Below are 20,991 nucleotides of genomic sequence, written 5' to 3'. Positions count from 1 at the left end.
ACTCCCAGACAAAGGCAGGGATTTGAAGATTAACCTGGGCTCCGKAAGGAGTGGGGAAAACTCATTTACACCAAACAAAAGGGGAGGGGTGATTAGTTGCTCCAGTGACAACAGCAAGAGCCAGATAGACCCAGGGAAACTGATAAAGAAGCGGGGAAAAGCGCTAATATCCCCCAGTTGCCTGCTTTTGCTCTTTTTTTTTTTCCTTCTTTCTTTCTTTTTAAGCACTAAAATTCCACCATTTTCTATCATGCAAATTCGTGTGCCTAAGTGAGATTAAACTCTGGCAGGCTCCGTGCCTCCTTCCCCAAGTCCATTTCCCACACTGAGATAAGGCCAACTTCCCTTAATGCATCTTACAAGGAGGTGGGAGTGTTTTGCAGGCACGCATTGGAGACGGCTTATTATCAATACAAATAAGAGCTTTCCAGATATCGCCCTTCTCCTCCTCCCTCCCCTCTCTCCTTTAAACCCAGGAACCCAGAGAACGGCTTAAATAGCTGAAATGTCCTGCAGGGAGCAGGGAGAAGGGGGAGGCAGCGCCTGAGATGCTGCTGCAAGAAGTAGGATTTGCTAAGGAGACCAGAGTGGGACACAAGAGAGGAGAGGAAGGGAAAGCATCGCTCTTCAGAGGTCAGTAGGGCCTAAATCCTCTTTTTCACTCAATTTCTGCCTCCCTTCAAGTTCACAGTTTTCCTACTGCAAGTGGGGCTTCYTTGGATTTTGTTTCTTTGGGATTTRTGCYCAGAAACACCTCACTCTCCCCAAGGTCCAAGGCAGATTCCTGCAAACACAGGCAGTGCCTTTGTCTGATCTCAGGACAGCTCCTTGTGAGAAGGAATGAGTGCTGAARGAGCAGGACCACCTTCCAGACCCTGCAGGGACAGGGATGCTCCCTGAGCTGCACATTTTAGGTCTGCAATGTGGGAGCATCTCTCCAGGAGAGATCCAGGTGCTAAGAACCTCCTTGCTCCTTTGGCAGCTCTCTCGTTGGCTCATTTCAACCTGGCACCACCAGCCTGACCCCATTTAGAGCAGTCCCCAAAATAGCAGGTCTGAACTCTGATGCATTCGGTGCCAAGGGTCTGTTGTCTCATTCCTGAGCTCATTTGTCCCACATTAGCACAGAGGCACCGACCTGCTATTCCTGGCTCAGCAGCAATCACCTTTTCCCTTTTGTACCAGCATTTCCAGACCGACAAGTGTTTCTGAAAAAGCCTGGCCAATGAGGAAAAGTGGGAGAAAGGGAGCTGGGATGGTTTCAGAAAGAAGGTGGCTGAGGGGCACCGGGATAACAACCTTCCCAAAAGCAAAAGGTTATTACAGAGGACACTGATCAATTGTTCCCCACATCCGCTGGGAATGGGCTGAGAAAAACTCCACTTCATTTGCAACAAAGAAGGTTTTAAGTTAGATATTAGCTATACATTTTCTAATTAAAAAAGGTGGCAAAGCAGTAGAATAGATTGTCTGGGGAGACTGAAGAACCTGCTTTGTTAAAGATTTTCAAGAATAGCTTTCACATGTGCTTGGCAGCCACTCTGCCTGGTTGCAGGGGGACGGGCTAAATTAGCTCTTGAGGTGCCTTCTCCCCACCTATTTTGGGATCTCGGCCATCCAACGGAGCCAACCTAGAAATAAAATTCAGCTTTCCCCTTGCTGTAGTGTGGGCATCACCAGTTCTGGTGTTTCCACCTGATTATGTCCTTGGGGACCATTCCCAACCCTCATATCTTAAAGAAAGCTCCTTTTCCCACCCCTATCCCTCTCCTGATTTTTGCTCTTTCCCTCTTTCACAGCTCCATTCCCTCCAGCAGCCCTTGGCCAAAACCATGGATGCCCTCCATCCCCGACTGTTTCCCAGCGATATCCCCTAACCCTGGGGAGMAGGAGGGATGCAGGCATGGGCTGAGAATGTCTGGGCTTGGCTGATATCCACCCATCCCGCTTGCCTGGGGGAGCAGCAGGCTGCTGGAATCCTGGCTGGAGGGGAAGAGCTCCTTGCCCCCCTCAGCCAGTCCCTTTGGAGAGCACAGGCTGCCCCAGGGCACGATTTAATTGCATCCTGAGAGGCTGGAGTGCTCCTGCCTCCAGAGCCATGCCCCCAGGCCCTTTCCTGGTGCAGCAAGGGGAAAGTCAGTTAGAGCAACCCGCACACCTCCCTCTGTCTGGCTAAACCTGTTTAAAAAGGGGGCACGTCCCATTTCCCACCTCCTCTAACCACTTCTCCTTCCCTATCAGGCTGCAGGAAGGGGCAAAATGTCCCAGAGCCACGTGCTGAACTTGGCACATCCCTGAAATCTGCCCTGCTTCCCTAGGAGGGGGGATAAGCACCCCTTCCCACAAAGCTGAATGTCATTTTGGACAGGATTATTCGTTTTGTACAGAATACATATTTATAGGGCCCATTTTCCAAGGCAGGAGAGTTAATCCTGGCAGCCCAGTCCAATTTTCATCGAGGTCATTAAGGCAGGTTTCCCTTTAATTGGACATGATATCCACTTTCATGTCCTGCTCTGAGAAAGGGCTGGGTGAGCCAAGGAACAGCTCTTCAAATTAGGGGGCTCGCTCTTTCTGGAGCTGGAATTTCTGCCGGCAGCACGAGGAGTTTCAGCACATTATAGGACTGAGCCCATCACTGAATCATCCCGTACTTAACTGCTGCAAGGAGTTAAGCTCTGACCTTTTCCCGCAGCGCCCAAATATCTCTTCCTAATGATACAGCGAGACACGGGAGGGATGGGCCTGGATGCCTGGTGATACAGGAAATTTAGGTCAGGAAACGGGGAATCAGAAGAGAACRGATAGAAATTGTCCTGCATCAGCCCAGCATCTGATAGCGACTTCAGAACTTGCTGGTGATCGACTTTGGCTTAAGAAATTCAGGCAGGTAATAAAAGATTGCAAGATAAACATCCCGAACCTGGGCTGGTGATGCATCCGCTTCCCTTCCACGGCTAATGGAGATGGAGAAAGTCCAGCCCTGGTTAGTTGGCTTGATTGCTTGAAGAGGAAAGGGAAAATGAAAAGCAAGGGAAGAGGGAAAAATAAAGGCCCTGAGTYTGGGTTTTTTCCCCACTTCTATTCATTAGGCTGTCAATAGCGCTCGGGCCTGGAATATCGACGGCGGATTAGCTCGGCCCGACTCTGTGTACAAGACCAATGCCTTTTTAACCCAGCTTGTTTCCMAATCAATACACCCATCAGCATTCGAAAATTAGCCCGAGACGAGATTCCAATACTCAAGCTGGTGTGTCACGTTAAGAGGGCTCCTGGCCAAATCACAGAAGAAGCAGCAGGGAAAAAAACACTTGCTAGCAAGGGATTAGAAATTTTCCATTAATCTTCCCCCAGGCTAAGAGCTCATCAGGCTCCGTGTGTTCCTCCACGAGGCTCCCCCTTGCCCAGCTCACGTCCTGCCACATGGACACGGGATTTTTCTTCTGTGAATGTCCATCTGCTTGACCATTACAGGTGGCCACACCTGTCTGTCCTCTCTTGTGAGCCCCGTGTGTGCTCACACACCTTTCTGAAGAGCACCCACTCAGCCACCAAAAGTGCTCCAGCACCCCRTGCTGGCCTTTCTCCTCCTCTGCCTCCTTCCAAAGCATGCAACTTCAACACACAAACACATATTGTTGCTAGGCATACACACACCCCCACAAAGCACACAAATCTGCCAGCTCTCTCTTTTCCCCCAACACAAGTTTTACTTCGAGCAATGCCTCCAGCTTGGAAAACAAAAAAAACATCAAAAAAACAACAACAACTACAACAACAAACAGCACCATGGCTTTGCCAGTGTTGGGAAGCAGAGCTGCCTCTCTCAGAGCCCTGGGATTATGTCAGGAAAGTTGGAAAAAAAACAAGCCTGACAGAGTTCAAGAAGCATTTGGAGGATACCCTTGGACACRTGGTGTGACTCTTGGGGAAAGTGTTGTACAGGGCCAGGAGYTGGACTCCATGRTCCCTGTGGGTCCCTTCYAACTCAGCAGGTTCYRTGATTCTGTGAAATTCATTTCCCAGCTTGGGACACTCCAAGCCTGTGGATCAGCCTCTGCTTTTACACCGAGCCGTCCCACATGTTCAACGTCAGAGCAACGGGAGGAGAAGACACCAGGGCCAAAGGAACAGAAAGTCAAATCCCAAGCCCAACCCCTCTGTAAATTCACTTCCAACCCCTCTGTAAATTCCCTTCCTCTTACCTTGCACGATGAGATGGACACGCGATGTCTTGGGGTGATTGTCTGTCTGCACGGAGCAGGTGTAGGGGCCCTCATCRTACACGTCCACATCCTGGATCTGGATGCTGTACTGGGTTTTGGTGTTGGCCAGGAGCACCACCCGAGGGTCCAAGCACCACTTGTCATTGCCGGCATAGAGGATGCTGCTGCGGTTCAGCCAGGCCACCCGGGTCACCCGGTTGTCCACGGAGCACCTGGGGAGGGGCACAGAGGTGACCCATCAGTGAGCTGCTCCTGGGCGCTCTCCCTCCCTCCCTCCCAGCCCTCCCRGTCCTCCAGGCACTATTTTTAGCTTTGCTGTCAGCAGCAGTTTCAGAGACCAAGTGTTTTCAGTGTCCAAAGAGGACAAGGTCAGCACTTTCCCCGCGGCGCTCAGGGCACCGATATCCATCTMAACCGGCGGCTCCGGAGATGTGCCCAAGAGCTTCACAGTTTTTCAGAAGCAGGGAGATCCACTCCCATTTATTCTTTTGCAATCTCTTCAGAAAACCAGAGCTGAGCCCAAACCTCCATCCCGAGTCCACATTTTTTTGGGGGGGTGCAGGTTGTTACCTCCTGCCCGAACCCATCGCTTGTCATCCTCTCCACAGACCTTCACATCCCTGCAGCCAAAGAAACCCAAAGTGGTGCCGGGAAAGCAGCTCGTGCTGCTTCACAGAGAAGCGAGGAAAATTTATCTTTGGAGAAAGCCAGCTTTGACACACACCTCTAAAAAGAAACCTTGAGCGTCCGACCATTTGTCCCCTCTGTCAGCTCTTCATTCCACACCCATCACCTGCACCACTGCACCTCCCTCACTCATGCACCTCASCCCAGCTGAGCATTTCACTTATCCAGGATGTTTTGGAGGTAGAAATCCTCCACATTCAGCCTCAATAAGCACCTGAGTTCCCCCTGGGAGACAACACATCACAAACCTAGAAATTATTTTGATCCTGAAGGAGATTATTTCCCTGTCAGCATTAGCTGGGATCAATCTTGTTCCTCCCAAAAGTTTTTGACAACCCTGTAACCCCCCATCCTCACCTCCCCAAGCTGGGTTTGAATCCCCCCCATTGCCAAAATCATCTCCAGACAAGCACCAAGACCTTCTTGAAGAAACAGAAACCTGCAGCCCCCACAGCCAGCTAAACCCCTGCTTCTCTCTGGGGAAGTTTAGGATTAGGGAACCATYGGGATTTAGCTGCGCTTTGCTGGGTGCCGGATCCAGAGGATAACATGCCTGCATAAAACCACTCAGCCTCAGATCCACTGGTTATGTTCTAACCCAAACTGCTTCAGTCACTGGGATGCAAATTTACTTGGGAGGCACCGTGAGAGAGCCCAGCAGCCTCTGGGAGGTCTCACATGGCGTAAATTTAAGGGATGTAGGGGAACTAATGGGCTCCCTCGGACACACTGCACCAGCAGGGGAGTTAATGGCAAGGGTGGATATATCTGTGGGGTGTGGATTCATCCTGTTTTTATCCTGGACATCCTTCCTATCCATGAGGTATCTCCATACTGGGGGTCCTTACAGCCTCCTTTAGGTGGGGATTCACCTTTTCTCCCAGGTAACGAGTGATASGACAAAAGAAATCGGCCTCAAGTTGCACCAGGGAAGGTTTAAATTGGATTTTAGGAAACATTTCTTCACTGAAAGGGTGGTCAAGGCCTGGCACAGGCTGCCCAGGGCAGTGCTGGAGTCTCTGGAGGGATCTAAAAGCCAGGTAGATGTGGCACTTGGGGACATGGGTTAGTGCAGAACGTGGCAGTGCAGGGGGATGGTGGGACTGGATGATCTTAGTGGCTTTTCCAACCTCAAGGATTCTGTGATGGGAGAATTCTCTTCCTGTGTCTGCTGCTGATGCCAGGGAAGGCACARGTACCCAGCTGAGGACAAGCTCTCTGCTCCCATTCAGACTCTTTTTGGGATCTCTGTGGGCCCAGTGATTAGAGGAGAAGCCAAAATAGCCCACACAGCCTCAATACACAACTTTTTGGGTTTAGGGGTGACAGAGGAGACGTGCCCAAGGTGAGATGTGCCATCTGCAGCACAGGACATCCCTGACTTGCCAGTACCCAACTCCTGCTCCATCCTCCCTCTCTCTGCTGTGAAAAACATCCCATAAATTAAACTATTTTACTACTGTTCCATAATGATATTACGATAATAATAAATTAAATGTGAGCAGATTTTTATGATCTACATTAAAAAAAGCAATAGATTCAGTCTGGGCTGAACACCAAGAACTCGGCTCTTGCTCTCAGCTGCATTACAACTTGAGTAAAAGGCCTGAGAGTTTAGTTGCACAAGTTGAATTAAACTGGAGATTTCTTCCCAGAGTATTGAGTTCAGTCTATTGAACTCCAAATCTCAGCTCTGCTGGTAGCTCAGACCTATGGGGCACAAATAAAATGAAGTGGATATTTGGTGTTTGGCTCTGGCACCATGAAATAGGCTCCTGTGGTGGTGGCTCTGCACAAGCACAGGGGTGTCCAGGGCTGGGTGATGAGAAACCAGACGTGACTCGAATTTCTCAACAGTCTGCAGACATTACCTTGAAGAACCGTAAGCAGGCTGAACTAAAAATATGTATTTCCTCTCTCCTCCTCCACGCCAGTTTTCTTTATGAAATGCATCATCTTGGAGATCCTTGGATAATAATGGAGCCAGACAGTGTGCAATCCAAGCATTCCCTCTATCATATGGGCATTTAAGTGCTTTTGAAAAGCAGCGGGGCTCAGGTAACGCATGAGGCARCAGTGAAATAAGCGCTTTCGCCCTTCACAGCACCCGGGCACAATCTCTCCTTATCACCCAGACACGCTTTCCCCGTCCCTGCGATCGGCAAGCTTCAAGCTGGTATTTTATATTCTTCCCTGCCTCTTAAAGCTCTTATATATATAAATAAATAAATAAAGATATATATATATATATATAATAAAGCAGCTCCTGGGAAAGAGGCGCTTTGACCTCTGGATGTGCTGGGCTATTTAGGGATTGGCAGCTGTGCTCCTTCCTGAGCTGCTTCCAACTCCACCCGCTCCACCCGCTCCTCCTTGCACAAGCACTGGTCAGAGTCCCCACAGCCAAAACCCGTCACAGTGMCCCAGTGCTCCTCCAGCCCCTCCATCTGTTCCTCCTTCCCCTCTCCAGCAGGTCRGCTCGGGGATGGGGAGCCTCCTCTCCCACGCACCGGCAGCCGAGCGGAAAGCTTTTGGCTTGGGGTGGAAAGCCACGCTCCAGGCACAGGTGGAGAGCAAAGCCACAGCCTTCCCTCTGCCCACCCCGCTCCTGGCAAACTGCAAAAATCCTGGGATGCCTCCTCCAGCTCGCTGGAAGCTCTCACTTTGCCTCTCATCCTGTGATGTGCCAGGGAAGGAGGGGAGGGAGAGGTCCTTGGGGTGCCGGAAAGCAGYGCTTGCCTCCAAAAAGATGATCTAAAAACAATTAAGCACAGATGAGGTAATTTTCACACTGAAGATCCTTGATCCTTGTTCCATTCCTGCTTGGAGAGCAAGGACTTCTCCTCCAGGAAGATGACAAACTGCTGTGTGCCAGCACAAGGAGGAGGTGATGCTGTTGTGGACACTGCTGTCTCTCTCTGCTGTTTCCTTCCCWAAAAACCCACAGTCCAAAGCCTTGGGGTTTCTCCTCTGGGAGATGGGAACTCTGCTTAACTCCCCACTGCTGYATCRYCCCAGGGCAGGCAGGGATGGTTTGTGGGAGAGGCGGCTCCTCACACTGCTCCAGACCCTCTGCTCCCTGCAGGCACTGAGGGCAACTCAAAACACAACGAATTTGGGCATTTTAATAGTTACACACACAGAGCAGAGGTGAGAGCTGCAMATCTGCACCCTCCCTGCCTGAACCAGCCCACCTGCTCATCCCTGGACCATCAGTGGCGTGTGCTGGGTGCAAAGGGATACGGGCTGGTGCAGACCTGCCAACATCTCCTACAGCCAAAATTCCCTGGCTGTGTTACCCACCCTCTCCCACCAAGCTGATCCATTCAGAACTGTCCACTCTCCCCCAAACCAGCATTCCCAAGCATTCCCATAGCCTGAGGGTTGAACTCAGCAGCCAAAGCATCCCACAGGCGCAGCCAACAGCCCACCTGGCTGCAGGGACARCACTCAAAGACAAATTGGGAGAGGGAAAGCAACGCCACAAGGATTCTGCCACAAGGACAAAGATGAGCGGGGCTGAAAATGCCAACAAAGCCCTCAGCAGGGACAGARCAGCCTCACAATCAAGTGACAGGAATAAACAAGCACCAGGGTGCTGAGGCTGAGTTCCCTGACCACTGACCCCACCCGTGCCACGTTCAGACCCTGCCACCTCCCTGTGACACCAGAGCACACACAGATGGCACATGCCAGCACTGACGTGCCCTCCTGAATTTCTCTCTTCGCTTTCTCGAGTTTGCACACAGAAAATGACGGCAGAGGAGGTGGGCAGGCAGTGGGGGGAAGGAGGTTTTTAATTACTGAAGTGTAGTAATTGGCACACAACACTTTTTTTTTGTTGCCTCTTATGCAGATTGCTGGTGTTCCAGAGGGCTGGGCTGGAGAGCACAGATTGTCTCAACCCAGCAGGACACACAAGAAATGAATAATGTTAATTAGAACTGAAAAGAGCTCAGCAAAATTACCAACCTGATTGCTGCTTTCGTTGCAATTATCAGGGTACAAACTCCATCACGGGGAGGCAGAGATGGGGCTAAGCCTGGCTCACCTCAGCAAACGTGGGCCCAACCTGGGCTGTGACCAAACTGACCCTCCCTGGGCTCATTTCACTTCCTACCACCACCTAATTTTCACAGCATTTTCCACCCTTTCCCAAATCCAGGCCACTCGATGGAATTTCACAGCAGCGCCAACCCCACACAGAATTCTTGAGGTTGGAAAAGACCTTTAAAACCAACAAGTCCAGCCATTAACCCAGCACTGCCAAGCCCACCCCTAAACCATGTCCCCAAGTGCCACATCTGCCATYAAACATCTCTAGATGTCTTTTCATTTTCTTCCCAGTCGAACTCAGTCATTCCTAGACACTTCAGGACTTTTGATCAATCCCACACCGGCAGGGTTTTGTCCCTGCTGTGAGCTAAACCAAGCTGTAAATCAGGAATAAGCTTGGGGTTTAGCTTAAATTGGGTGCAAATTCTCCCACTGAGGCCAGGTAAGGTGACAAGATGCTCTGGCCCTGCCTYGTCCCCAACGTCTCCTGTCCCAGACATCACCTTCCATCCTCTGCACCGCCAGCCAAGCTATAAATGATCAACTAAACCAGCCCGCCGCCGCAGGCAGAGCTCCACATTTCAGATTTATTTCTGTGATTATCACATTTTATTGTTATTTATTAGGATTAATTAAAGGCCGGGCTGTGAACAACTCAATCCCAGTCACAGGCACAGGCTCAYAGACTTTCCTGTGSTGTTCAGAAGAGGATTTTGGCCATYGATYCCTGAGCAAAGGGAAAGCTGGGGTCAGACTGTGCCATGMTCCTTGGGACAGGCACTGCCCACGATCCTGGAAAGCTGAGATGGGCACGCCAGGGACAGCCTGAGGTGTAGATATCACACAGAACACGGTCTGAAAGCTTTTAACTAATAAATATCATTGTTACAGCCCAGTCTGGTTTTGCTCTCTCCACTGTGTTGGGCACAGTCACACACCAGCAGTTTCTCCCAGTCCAGCCTTTCTCCAGCAGGATTTACAGCATCTGCTCGCTCTCCGTGCACACCCAGCCTGTGTCTGCTCACACACCTTCCCTGCAGCACTGCCTGCTCCCATCCACAGGGCCCTGCAGTGCTGCCCTGCACACCAACTCAGCCTAGAGAACACCGAGAGCAGGGTGAGCACCCACACAGCTGGGGACTGTCAGCATCTCCCACACCCAAAACTCCCCGCCTTTGTTATCCACCCTCTTCCATCGGGTTGGTCCATTAGGGACTGGCTGYTCTGCCCCAAACCAGCACTCCCAAACATTTTCACAGCCGGAGGGTTGAGCTCCTGCAGCCCAAGTGTCCCACAGGCGCAGCCAGCAGCCCACCTGGTGTGTGCTCCTCCAGCAAAAACCCCATCCTGCTGGAGCTGGGACACCCAGCTCAGGCCACAGGGCTCGGATGGCAAGGTTGATGTGCCGGTCACAGGCTCTGAAGGAGACATCCACAGGGGAAGTTGGACTGTTGGATTAAAATGTCCATGGGTTTGGTGCTGCTGAAAGCCCTCAGTGCTCGGTCAGGGGCTCTGATGGGGCTGGAGGCTCAGCCCTGCTCGGGGGGGATGGCTGTGATCGGGTTCTTGGYATTCCCATCCTCACCTGCACCCCAGGAGCAGCCCAGCCATCCTCACCCTCACTGYGAGATTGGCTGGAGGGCATCCCTGGAGCTGCCACTGATGTGACACCACCAACGACACAGCCCGAGGAGCTTTTCACAGCACAGCACAGTTCACAGGACCGAAAATCCTCTTCCCTTCACGGGGAGCCTGGTGCCTGCCAGACAGGAGCTGACCCAATGATTAACTCAGCAGCGGAGTCCAGCAGGAAAGGGGGTTCCTGCTGGGGCTGGTGCCTTCCTCCCACCCCCCTGCAGCAGCCAAAGGCTGGGGGGTGAGGAGGTGCCCTAAGATCAGCTGCCACCCCAGCGCCTCTTCAAAATCACACTGAGATGGTCAAAAGCAGCGCTTAGAAGTGAAAAATAAAACCCCTTTGTGCTTCCCCCACAATTCCAGTTCCATATCAGTTGCTGCAGAGGGAGTCAGGGCTCTGGACCGGGAGGTCCTGCCTTTCCCACTGCCTCATGCAATTCCCTGCCCTTCATTCCTGCCCTCTGTACGGTTTTAAAGATATCTGGCATCTCCTTGCCAGGGAGCGYGAGTTAACTCATGTTTATAAAGTACCTGATCTCCTCAATTGAAAGTTTATACATGCAAATGATTCACACTAATTACATTAATAATAATACTGGGCTCAAAAAGATCCGCCTTGGTTCAGTGCCCGGGATTCGCAGAGCTGCAAACAACTCCCAGTGCGCTGCCTTAGACACGGTTACTGGCAAATGCCAAGGAAACAGGAGGAAACCGGACTGGGGAGGGAAGAGGAGCTGCAAAAAGAGCTGGAGTCCTTGCTGCCCGAGCACCAGGCAGGGTGGGGAGCAGGCACGGATCCCGRGAACATMTCTGTGCGCATCCCGGGAGAGCCCMGGGGCTGTACAGAGCGGGCAGGTCGCGGTGCAGCCGGCGGGGATGGCTTGTCTGGAACAGWCTTTATCTCTCTGCAATGCAGCAGCGCACCAGCACCTTTCCAAGTCCCGTGCTCGGCTCATCCAGCCTTTCTGTTTATCCTCCTATTGTCTCTGCTAACAACGGGGCWTCGCACATCTACAGCATCTCCCATCTCCCATCTCGGAGCGTGCCCAAAACATCAATGAGGGCAGCGGCTCCCTGAGCGTGTCCCCAGCCTCGGCTGTGACTGACTCCGTGCCCCAGCGTGCTCCTGGCCCATCTGCTTGGGTGCCCTCCCCAAGTGCTGATGGCACCGGGGACAGGGGTGATGGCAGCACAAAAACGCCCGTGGGAGCTGTGTGGGGACGCGGCCGGTTTACAAATGACATGGACACCACCAGGGAGTCCTGCTGGGATCCTGCGCTGAGCTGTGGGACTGTTATTCCTCAGGGGTTTCTCCTTTCCCAAAGCCCAAGTAAGGAACAGAAGGCTCCTGGATGCCCAAACAGCTCTCAGTGAAAGCCACCCCTTCCCTGGCCATCTTCCAGGGCTGCCTACGGAAGGATCCTCACTCCTGCAGGCAGAGCACCAGCCCAGCCCAGGACCAAGCTCTGGCAGCGTCAAAAAGAGGTGTGGAAAATGCCACAAGAAGAAAATAACTCCCTAATGATCTCATCCTCTCCCCCCAAGCATTACAGAGCAGTTTAAACCCTGGAAAACAAGGTCTCTTCCCCTGAGGAGGTGAGAAGTAGTTTTCTCTCTCTCTGCCTCCTGAAGGACAAGGATCTCTCTCCTCGCTCTGGGAAATTTTCTGGCATTTCTCTCTGGGAWRATGCTCCTTTGCCACCTCCTAGTCYCGGGCTGAGCAGTTTAAACCCTGGAAAACAAAGGTCTGCTCATCTGAGGAGGAAAGAAGTCATTTCCTCTCTCTGCCTCCTAAAGAGAAGGGATCTCACTCCTTGCTCTGCACTTCTCTCTGGGAAAATGCTCCTTTGCCCCGTCCCAGACCGGGGCTGAGCCCCTCAAGCCACCCCAAAATCGCCATCCCTCATCCCCTCCGGCAGCTCCCGTTCCCCTCCCGCCGGCAGCGATCCCCGGCACTGAATTCGCTCCGCTCTGAGCTGCGCCCCGGAATAAATCCCGGTTCTGCTTTGCCGAGTGACACTAATGGCCYCGGGATAAAGCGATGCCATCCACCCCAATGGGCTGCAAAGGAGCGCGTTTAACTGCGCACGCAGGCAAGGGACTGCTGAGCCTAACTGCACTGAAAATGTATTCCAAAGGAAGCGATGCACTTAACTTATCACAAGTGGGAAATTATCACTGAAGTGGCTTTTCCTTAGAAGTTGAGGCACAAAACAGGAGCGGTGAGGGGTGAACGCTTTCTGCCAGGGCTGCGGGGAGAGGGGGAGGAGGGAATTGGAGGCTGCTGGAGGATGCTGCGAGTTCTGAGAAGAGGAACAGGGGCTGAGAGAGAGCGAGAGGTGCTGCTAACAGAGGGCTGGAGGGCACTGATGGGGACAGCACAGAGAAACCAGCCCAGGGCAGGGCACAAAATCAGGAATCAGGTTTTCAAGGCACTGGCAGAGCTGCCCAGGACACTGGGGAGCTTGAGAAGCTGCACTGGCACTGCCTCCTGCTGACCAGCTGGGTCTACATAGGATCATGGAACGGTTTGGGTTGGAAAGGACCTAAAAGGTCATCCTGCTCCAGCCGCCTGCCACGGGCAGGGACACCTTCCACTGTCCCAGGGTGCTCCAAACCCTGTCCAACCTGGCCTTGGGCTCTTCCAGGGATGGGGCAGCCACAACTTCATGTAGCAAAACCTGCTGCTATTCTACATAAATACAGCATATCTAAATATATATCCATCTATCTATTCTCTACTTACCTACTCTCTATCTATTTATAATACATCTATATATTCTCTACCGATATATTCTCTATCTATATATTCTATATCTATATGTAATGTATCTATTCTCTATATATATCTCTATCTGTTCTCTATCTATATATAGTATATCTATATATTCTTTATCTATATATATCTATCAATTCTCTATCTAGATATACCATATCTATATATATACTCTCTATCTAGATATACTATTTCTATATATACTATACCTATCTATACTATATCTATCTATTCTCAATCTATATATTCTTTATCTATATATATCTATCAATTCTCTATCTAGATATACCAAATCTATATATATATTCTCTATCTATATACATAATTTCTATATATACTTATCTATCTATACTATATCTATCTATATACAATATATCTATATATTCTTAATCTATATATATCTATCCATGCTCTATCCAATATACCATATCTATATATATTCTCTATCTATATACATTATTTCTATRTATACTTATCTATCTATACTATATCTATCTATTCTCTATCTATATATACTGTATCTATATATACAGTGCCATGTCTATAATTCTAGCCYGGCAATAATTGCAGGTTACCACATCACCTTCCTACACCCGCTCTCCCTCACGCTCCTAATTGCATCCTCACCATGACGCCCGAGCTCATCGTGCTCCTGCTGCCAGATGGGGAGAGACGGGCACAGACACAACAAGGACAAGCAGCAAATCCTCAAAATTAAAGTAAAGAGGTGGTCCCGGCAACTGAAGGCTGAGTGGGAGGAGCGGGGCATGCCAGGCCTTTGGAGATGAATCCTGAGGCTTTGCAGTGCTGTGCTGCACCACAGAGTGATTCTGCTCTGGCAGGAGAGCACAAGCAGCCAAGAGAAAGAAAATTGTTGCTCTGACATCTCTCTCCTCAGAGAGCCCAGTGCCCTAGCAAGAACCTACACAAATTCTTACAGATGCAAACCCCACCAAAGAGCCCAATCTTCTGCCATCACGTAACCAGAGGGTTGTTGGCTACATAAACAAAGTTCAAGTGCTCATTCTCATGACTCCTRTCATGATGGAATGGGAACTTGCGCCTGACAGAAGAGGCTGGAAAGCACTGGCACAGCAAGGCAAGTGGAGAACCAGAGGAAGTGGAAGGGATGGACAGAAGGGATGCCAAGGAAGGAAACATGATGGAACCGAAAGCAATGGGACCTTCTCCAGCCATGCCATGGCACCAAAGCCCTCTCCTYCTTTATAAAATAGCACTAATGGGACCAGAAACAAAAGAGGGAGTGAGGGAAGGGACCCTTCCCAGTAAAGAACCCCCCCCATCCTTCCCTCTCCCCTTGAGGACATCATCCTTAAAATATATTTCATTTCACAGCTGCATTATGGTACCACAAAATCCTGCGAATCCAATTTAAGAACAGATTACCTCCTCACTTACTTCATTTGAAGCAATTACATGTTAATTTTCATTGAGACCAGCCTAATGCATACCAATCTGATGCTGCAATCTCATTTGAATACTTGAGGGAAAGCTAGTTGGGCTCYGGGCTCTGGAGGCTCATATTTAAAGGGCCACTTCACATTTCCTTTCCCTTTTCCCCTGGTTATTTACGTTCTCGTCACACTTGTGGCACTCCCTCCCTCCTTTCTGGGTGTTCCCGACAGCTGCTGCCACTCCTGAGACAAAATAAAAATGCCCAATAAGCTCTGCAGCAAACCCTGTGGAATGCTGCTGTGTCCACCACCAGTCCAACCCCCAAGGCACAAAATTCAATATCAACYCTGTTTTCTCCATCAATAAATCACATCCCAGCGTCAAAATCACCGGCAAACACGTGCTCATCTCTGCAAAGAGACTCCTCCTCCTCCTCCCAGGCCAGGAACAGCCTCCACCACGTTTGTGGCTGATGGTTATCTCCAGCTCCCTSACGCTCACTCAGAGGCTCCAATCTGTGCAGACCCGCGCTATYGATCGGTGTCTCGGACACCAGGCTTCCAGTAATTAATAATGCCAGCAGAGTGTGGATCCTGCTCGGGGTTGGGGTGGGGAGGCAGCCGCCCCTGGCTGCCTGCACGCAGCCCGGTGATAAGCATTCATGTTGGAGGCTGCACCTTAATTAGATTTTTCAGATTGCAGAAGCCCTGAGACACTTGTGCAGACACCATATAAATGTATATTGCATTGTAGTGTAATTAATCCAAGGTGATGGAGCAGGAGCCAGGCGTTCACAGCCAGATAATCAGCCCCAAAATTTCAGCACATCAGCGGGCTCAAACCCACCCTGTGGCCCAAACCATCAGCTGCAAACCAAGAAATCTCCCTCTTCACTTCACYAGAGACACACTGGACAATGGGAACATCCCAGAAGCCATCCTGGTGGCTCYTTTAGGTGGACACCTTTCTCTCTACACAAGCAGCTTAACAGCCAGAAAGACAACAAAAAGCACTGAAGACAAGCAGAGATTAATTGCAGCTCCTCCTCCCTAAAAGAAATAATCGATTGCATCAGGCAGGTGTCTGTGCTGTTGCTGGAAGCGCTTGGATGTCACAGCCGTAGGCTCCAGACGTTTGTATCCCACATGAGACAGCAGGGATGCTCCATGAGCACTGACAGAAGGGACGGGGTGAGAGAGTTTTTGTGGGAGAAAATATTTGGGAAAGGAGTTTTCACTGAGGATAACTCGGGGAAGGCGCAGGAGGAGATGAAGTGACAGATGAAATATTGCTGTTAAAATATCCCTCAGCCTCCCTCAGCCTCCTGTGCCTGTGYAAGGCACCTGCCTGGAGCAGCGGGGAGCTTTGGCTTGCTGGGAGCTGTGGGAYGTTTCTCTGGCTGTTCTGAGCTTCCCTGGAAAACAGAGATGTACAGTCCAGGCTGGGACAGCGCAGGGCAGGTCCCTGTGCTCACAGATATTCACCTGCAGCAGAGATKCTCTGCTGACCTTGAACACACCCAGACCTGGAGCTGTGCTGGGTTTGCACCCAGCCTCACCCTCACCCTGCTCCCTGTGTCCTGGGATAGCTGAGAGGTTTCACACACATTTGGAAACACCTTTAATTCAATTAGTGCAATAAAACTGCTGCTGCTCGAATCCAACAGCCTTTGCCTGCAGGAAAAAAAAACACCAGCACACTGGACCTTTTATACAGAGTCCCTGGGCTGAATGAGACCCCAGGGGAACATCCTGGCTGCTCCAGGCCCCACGGTGGCTCATTCAGGGGGTCCCAGGACATGATGGCTCAGCCTCCACTGTGCCCACAGGGAAAAAGCCCTTTGGGGAAGGAGAGAGCTGAGCTGGGAACCTGCTCTGCCACGGCACCAGTGGGTTTGGGAAGGATGGAGTGAGGAGCAGGGCCCCACGGCGTGTGGTGAGAAACCAAATAATCAGGATTCAGGGGAGGAAAGGCAGTTACCTGGGCAACAGCGAGCTGCTGATCCATCTGCCACACTGCGGGACTGCCCGGCTGCCTTTGGCTACCAGGGGGAGCCCCCAGCCCGGGCTGCAGCTTCACGGCACCACGGGGCTTTTACCGATCCAATTCCAGGCTGGGTGGGACAGCAGAGGTGACCCCAGACTCAGCCCTGCCCCGATGCAGCCGCTCCCCAGCCACGGGCAGCTCTCAGCAGAGTCAGCAGCTCCAAATGATGGTGGCCATCACCGAGACACAGAAGGAGCTGACCCACCGCTCTGCTGTCCTGGTTACCATCCCTTCCCACCAGACTGGCCACACTTTTTTCCTACTCCATCTCCCATCACACCCAAAAGATTCCCTGCAGTGAGTGAGGAAGCAGATGCCTCTGCTGGCACACACAGATGCCAGTGCCAAGGTGACACAAGGACACAGCAGGTGCTGGGGGCACCAGCACCCAACCACTGTGTCACCCTCTTGTCCCAGGCTCACCCCACCCCTCTGTGGTGACACAGGGACAGCAGCAGCTTCTGTTCCCCATCCAGCTGCTTTGGCACGTGGAGAAGCACCAGCACTCCAGCTAAAACAACACTGTTATGGTGGCTTGGGGACAGCATTTCAAAGTACCCAGAGAGACTTTGCCTGTTTCCTACTGATCCAACTCAGTCCCTGCACAAGCCTTTGAAAATATGTCCTTTATAGTTTCCCATTTTGATGTCACATCTGTAAGAATATATGGTGGGGCTTTTTTCCTTCTTCTTACCCTCTTCTTCTTAAGAGGAGATATCGCACTTTGAACTCTAATTTTTATTTATTTTCTTTTCCTAGGAAAAGGACTGATTCCCCACTGAGCAGGGATGGAGGAAGAGAAAGGGGGGTGGGGAGGAAGCCTTCAAAAAGTGCCCAGATTTAATTTTTTATCAGAGGAACAGAAAGAGAAATTTGTTGATGATCAAACAGATTCAAGTACCTTAAAAGAGAGCGACCGCCGGTAAATGGAAACTAGTTAAGGAATTACATGAAAGACATGGGAGACGCTCGAGAAGCAGAAGAGATGCTGCAACCAAGTGGAAAAACCAAAYCCATCAGTCCCAAACCACTGGAGCAGCGAGAAGCAGGAGGTGAAGTGTTTGCTCTGCAGCAGCAGCAGATGATGGGAGAGCTGGAGGTTTGCAGAGGTGCTGAGCTGGCTCTGCACCTGAGGGAGCGGCTGCTGGARGGAGCCCAGCGCCTGGAACCAGCACCCTGACAGATTTTTACCTTCCTGCCTCCCTGCACAGCTCAAACCAGTGGAGGCAGGCAAATAAAGGGCTGCATAGCTTTGAAAAACAGCACCCCGGGGGCTCCGTGTTTTCCTTTCCCTCCTCGGCACATTCCAGCTGGAGTGCGCTCGGTTTATAAATTCGAAGAGAGTGGGATTGTTTGGGTTGGGGTTTTTTTTTTTTTTTTTTTTCCTCCCTTTGCTTTGGTTTTAATCCAGTGGCAGTGCTTTAGCACTCAGGCTGGGAGCTGAAAAGCCGGGCAGTGGGATGTGGACAGAGTGATTTAGGGAAGGGAGGAGCAAGGAGAAGAGGAGGAGGAGGAGGGGATGAAACCACAGCGGAGTGGACAGGGCTTGAGAGAAGGAACCAGATCCATCCCAACCCTAACGAGCCTTCTCAACCCCCTCCTCACCAAAGCCCAGAAGAGACCAGATCCTATTGCTTCCTGAACTGTGACCCGCCTGGCTTAGCTCGGAAATCTTTTAAATAGGAAAACAGAGCCGGCATTTGCTTTCATGCAGAGTCAGTGGCGAGCAAAGCCCAGGGGTTGCATTAGATTAGCAGGCGGCTCCTCCGAAGGCATGGAAACTTTGATCATTTAATATGTATGCGCCGTGTCGGAGCGCACAGGTCTCCAAACCCCAGTAAATGTTTTATTAGGGCAGAGCTGGCTTTTATGCCCAAGCCTCGCTCTTTTTGGACTCGAGGGAGCTTGTTGTGATTGGAAAGACACTGCTCATCRTCTCCCTCTCTCCCAAGGAGGGCTGTGCAGCTCCTGCCTCGCTTTTCCCTCGGATCTCACTGAAAGTGAATGAGAGCCCAGGAGCCTGGATGATGGCAGGAATATCCCAAAATGACCCCCTGCCTTCCTTAAAGCATTTTGCAGTGAACCCCAAGATATGAGCTCTGATGTCAGTGCTGATCATAATGGGAGCAAAGGCTYTGCTYTTCCTCCTCCATCACCACYTGAGGGACTCARGGACATGGTTTAGTGGTGGATTTGGCAGTGCTGGGTTAATCCTTGGACACGAAGACCTCAGAGGTCTTTTCTAACCTTTATGATTCTATGAAAGTGGCCACCAGGACTGCCCAGATCTCCCAATACCACAGCAGAAATGGTCACTCTTACTGGGAAACCACCAGGCAGGCAGGAGCCTCTCTGGAGAAGAGATTTTTGACTGAAGCATTGCAGAACMAGCCCCAAGCTCCCCTGAGTGCAGAAACAGTAGCAGAACATCTCATTGTTACTGAACGCACTCTTTGATTTTATTTTTCAATTCACAAATGACTCRCAGCTGCCAAAATTTGGAAAAATTTATTCCCAAAGTGATTATTTGTTGTTGAAAATGACATTTTTGTTAAAAATTCAGAAAAAAAATCCCTGCTAAACAGCACAGTTTACACTCCACACTGCCACACTCAATTCAGAATGGATATAACCCTGCTCAGTATTGGATCTCCAGCTTCCCAAGGGCTGGGATTCAAATCAGGARCCAGTGGATGAAGAGAGAATGGGGCAGATAAAATATGGGTGTACAAGGACTCTGCTTCACAGGACTCTGGGCCAGGACCATGAATCTGAGTGCACAGCCCTACAAGAGACATTCTAGGGGAAAATTACTCTGCTTGTGGAATTAAAGCAGCCCCTTTTTTTCCCCAATTGTAAAAAATATTTACATCCAAAATAGACAAGAAAAGCCTAGTGCCAAGAAAATAGGGGATTTTTATAGATCCTGTTTCTGCAAGAAATTACCAAGACAACAAGTCACTAAGTTCTGAGAAAGGATTTGACATTTTCCTGAATAAAAATAGCACCTGAAGTGGCATCATTTAGGATTACACCTTATGGGCAAGTGCTGCCGAAGCAGCCGGAGAATAAAACCCTTCCCATGGGTGGAAAAATTCACCCGKGGGATCCAAGGTGAAACCTGGGGTGTTTCATTGTCTCCCCTTTTCTACAGGATTTCACAGATTCTCTCGGTTTTGTCATTATTAAGTTTGATTGGATWTTTTTTTTTTCTGTAAAGGAATTACAAGTAGCAGGAATTGTCTTGCTTCGAGGCATCATCAGCTCRGAATGACAATGACCCCACGGTGCCATCCGGCACAGTGAGGTGTTTTAGGGGATTTCTGGATTAAGCAGAAAGCCAGGCTTTTTCTCCCAGGTGCAGCCACTTGTGCTGTGAGATTTGCCTACAAAAGCACACTCCAAAATTCCAACCCACTGGGATACTGCTGCTGAATGCAAGAGCAAGAGGCATGGGGGCGGACAGGTACCTGGTGGGAAGCGAGGACCTGGTCCAGGCAAGGATGGATCCCCCAGAAACATATCCTGGGGCTGTTCTACCTTCCACTTTTTCTCTTAAAAGCACAAAAACCACCCATGTGCACACGGCATCACACCACRACAAAAGGAGACTGAAGGCCAAGAAACAGGGGAAAGCTTGGACATGGAATGACTGAATSAGGACATTGGGATTTTGGATAAGCATTATGACCATGACAGCTTTCTGCATTTCCGACCTGCAGTAACAGAAAGCCTGAGGTGCGTGGGGAAAGGCAAACAATGAGGTGTTTGCAGAGCCACAACCACCTCGCAGGAATGCTGCCACCGGTGACAATCGAGCTCTGCCAGGAACACAAATCCCTCTCCTGGAGCTGATGGTGGGATGYAGCCCAGCTGCACCTCTCCTCGCTGGGACAGACCCCAATTCCAGCAGGCACAGCCCTCTCTTCCCCACGGCTGACAATTAACACCCGACCTGTTGGGTGACAACCACTCCCCACCAACGCCGGGCGCTGACCCAACACCTCGGGATGCTCCATGCGGAGCGGCCGGACAGATGGACAGCGAGGAACAGGGGAAAAAACACAGTGCTGATGGGTCTGGAGAGCCAGGGAAGGGAAGGGAAGGGAAGGGAAGGGAAGGGAAGGGAAGGGAAGGGAAGGGAAGGGA

The 20,991-nt window shown here is 50.8% G+C and overlaps 1 protein-coding gene across 2 annotated transcripts in view; it reads right to left on the bottom strand.

The window, feature by feature from the left end:
• LOC130580951 (protein CEPU-1) overlaps nucleotides 1-20,991 on the bottom strand; it is a 143,460-nt gene that overhangs the window by 45,600 nt on the left and 76,869 nt on the right. For both annotated transcript variants that reach the window (XM_057378776.1, XM_057378777.1), the window contains exon 2: nucleotides 4,206-4,438. In XM_057378776.1, coding sequence (XP_057234759.1) covers nucleotides 4,206-4,438 — 233 coding nt within the window. The remainder of the gene's footprint in view (nucleotides 1-4,205; nucleotides 4,439-20,991) is intronic.

The sequence above is a fragment of the Malurus melanocephalus genome, unplaced genomic scaffold (genome assembly GCF_030028575.1).
Source record: "Malurus melanocephalus ecotype Western Australia unplaced genomic scaffold, MMel_1.1 scaffold_374, whole genome shotgun sequence".
Lineage (NCBI taxonomy): Eukaryota > Metazoa > Chordata > Aves > Passeriformes > Maluridae > Malurus > Malurus melanocephalus.
The sequence above is the reverse complement of the archived record's forward strand: the minus strand, read 5'-3'. Positions and strand labels throughout refer to the sequence as shown.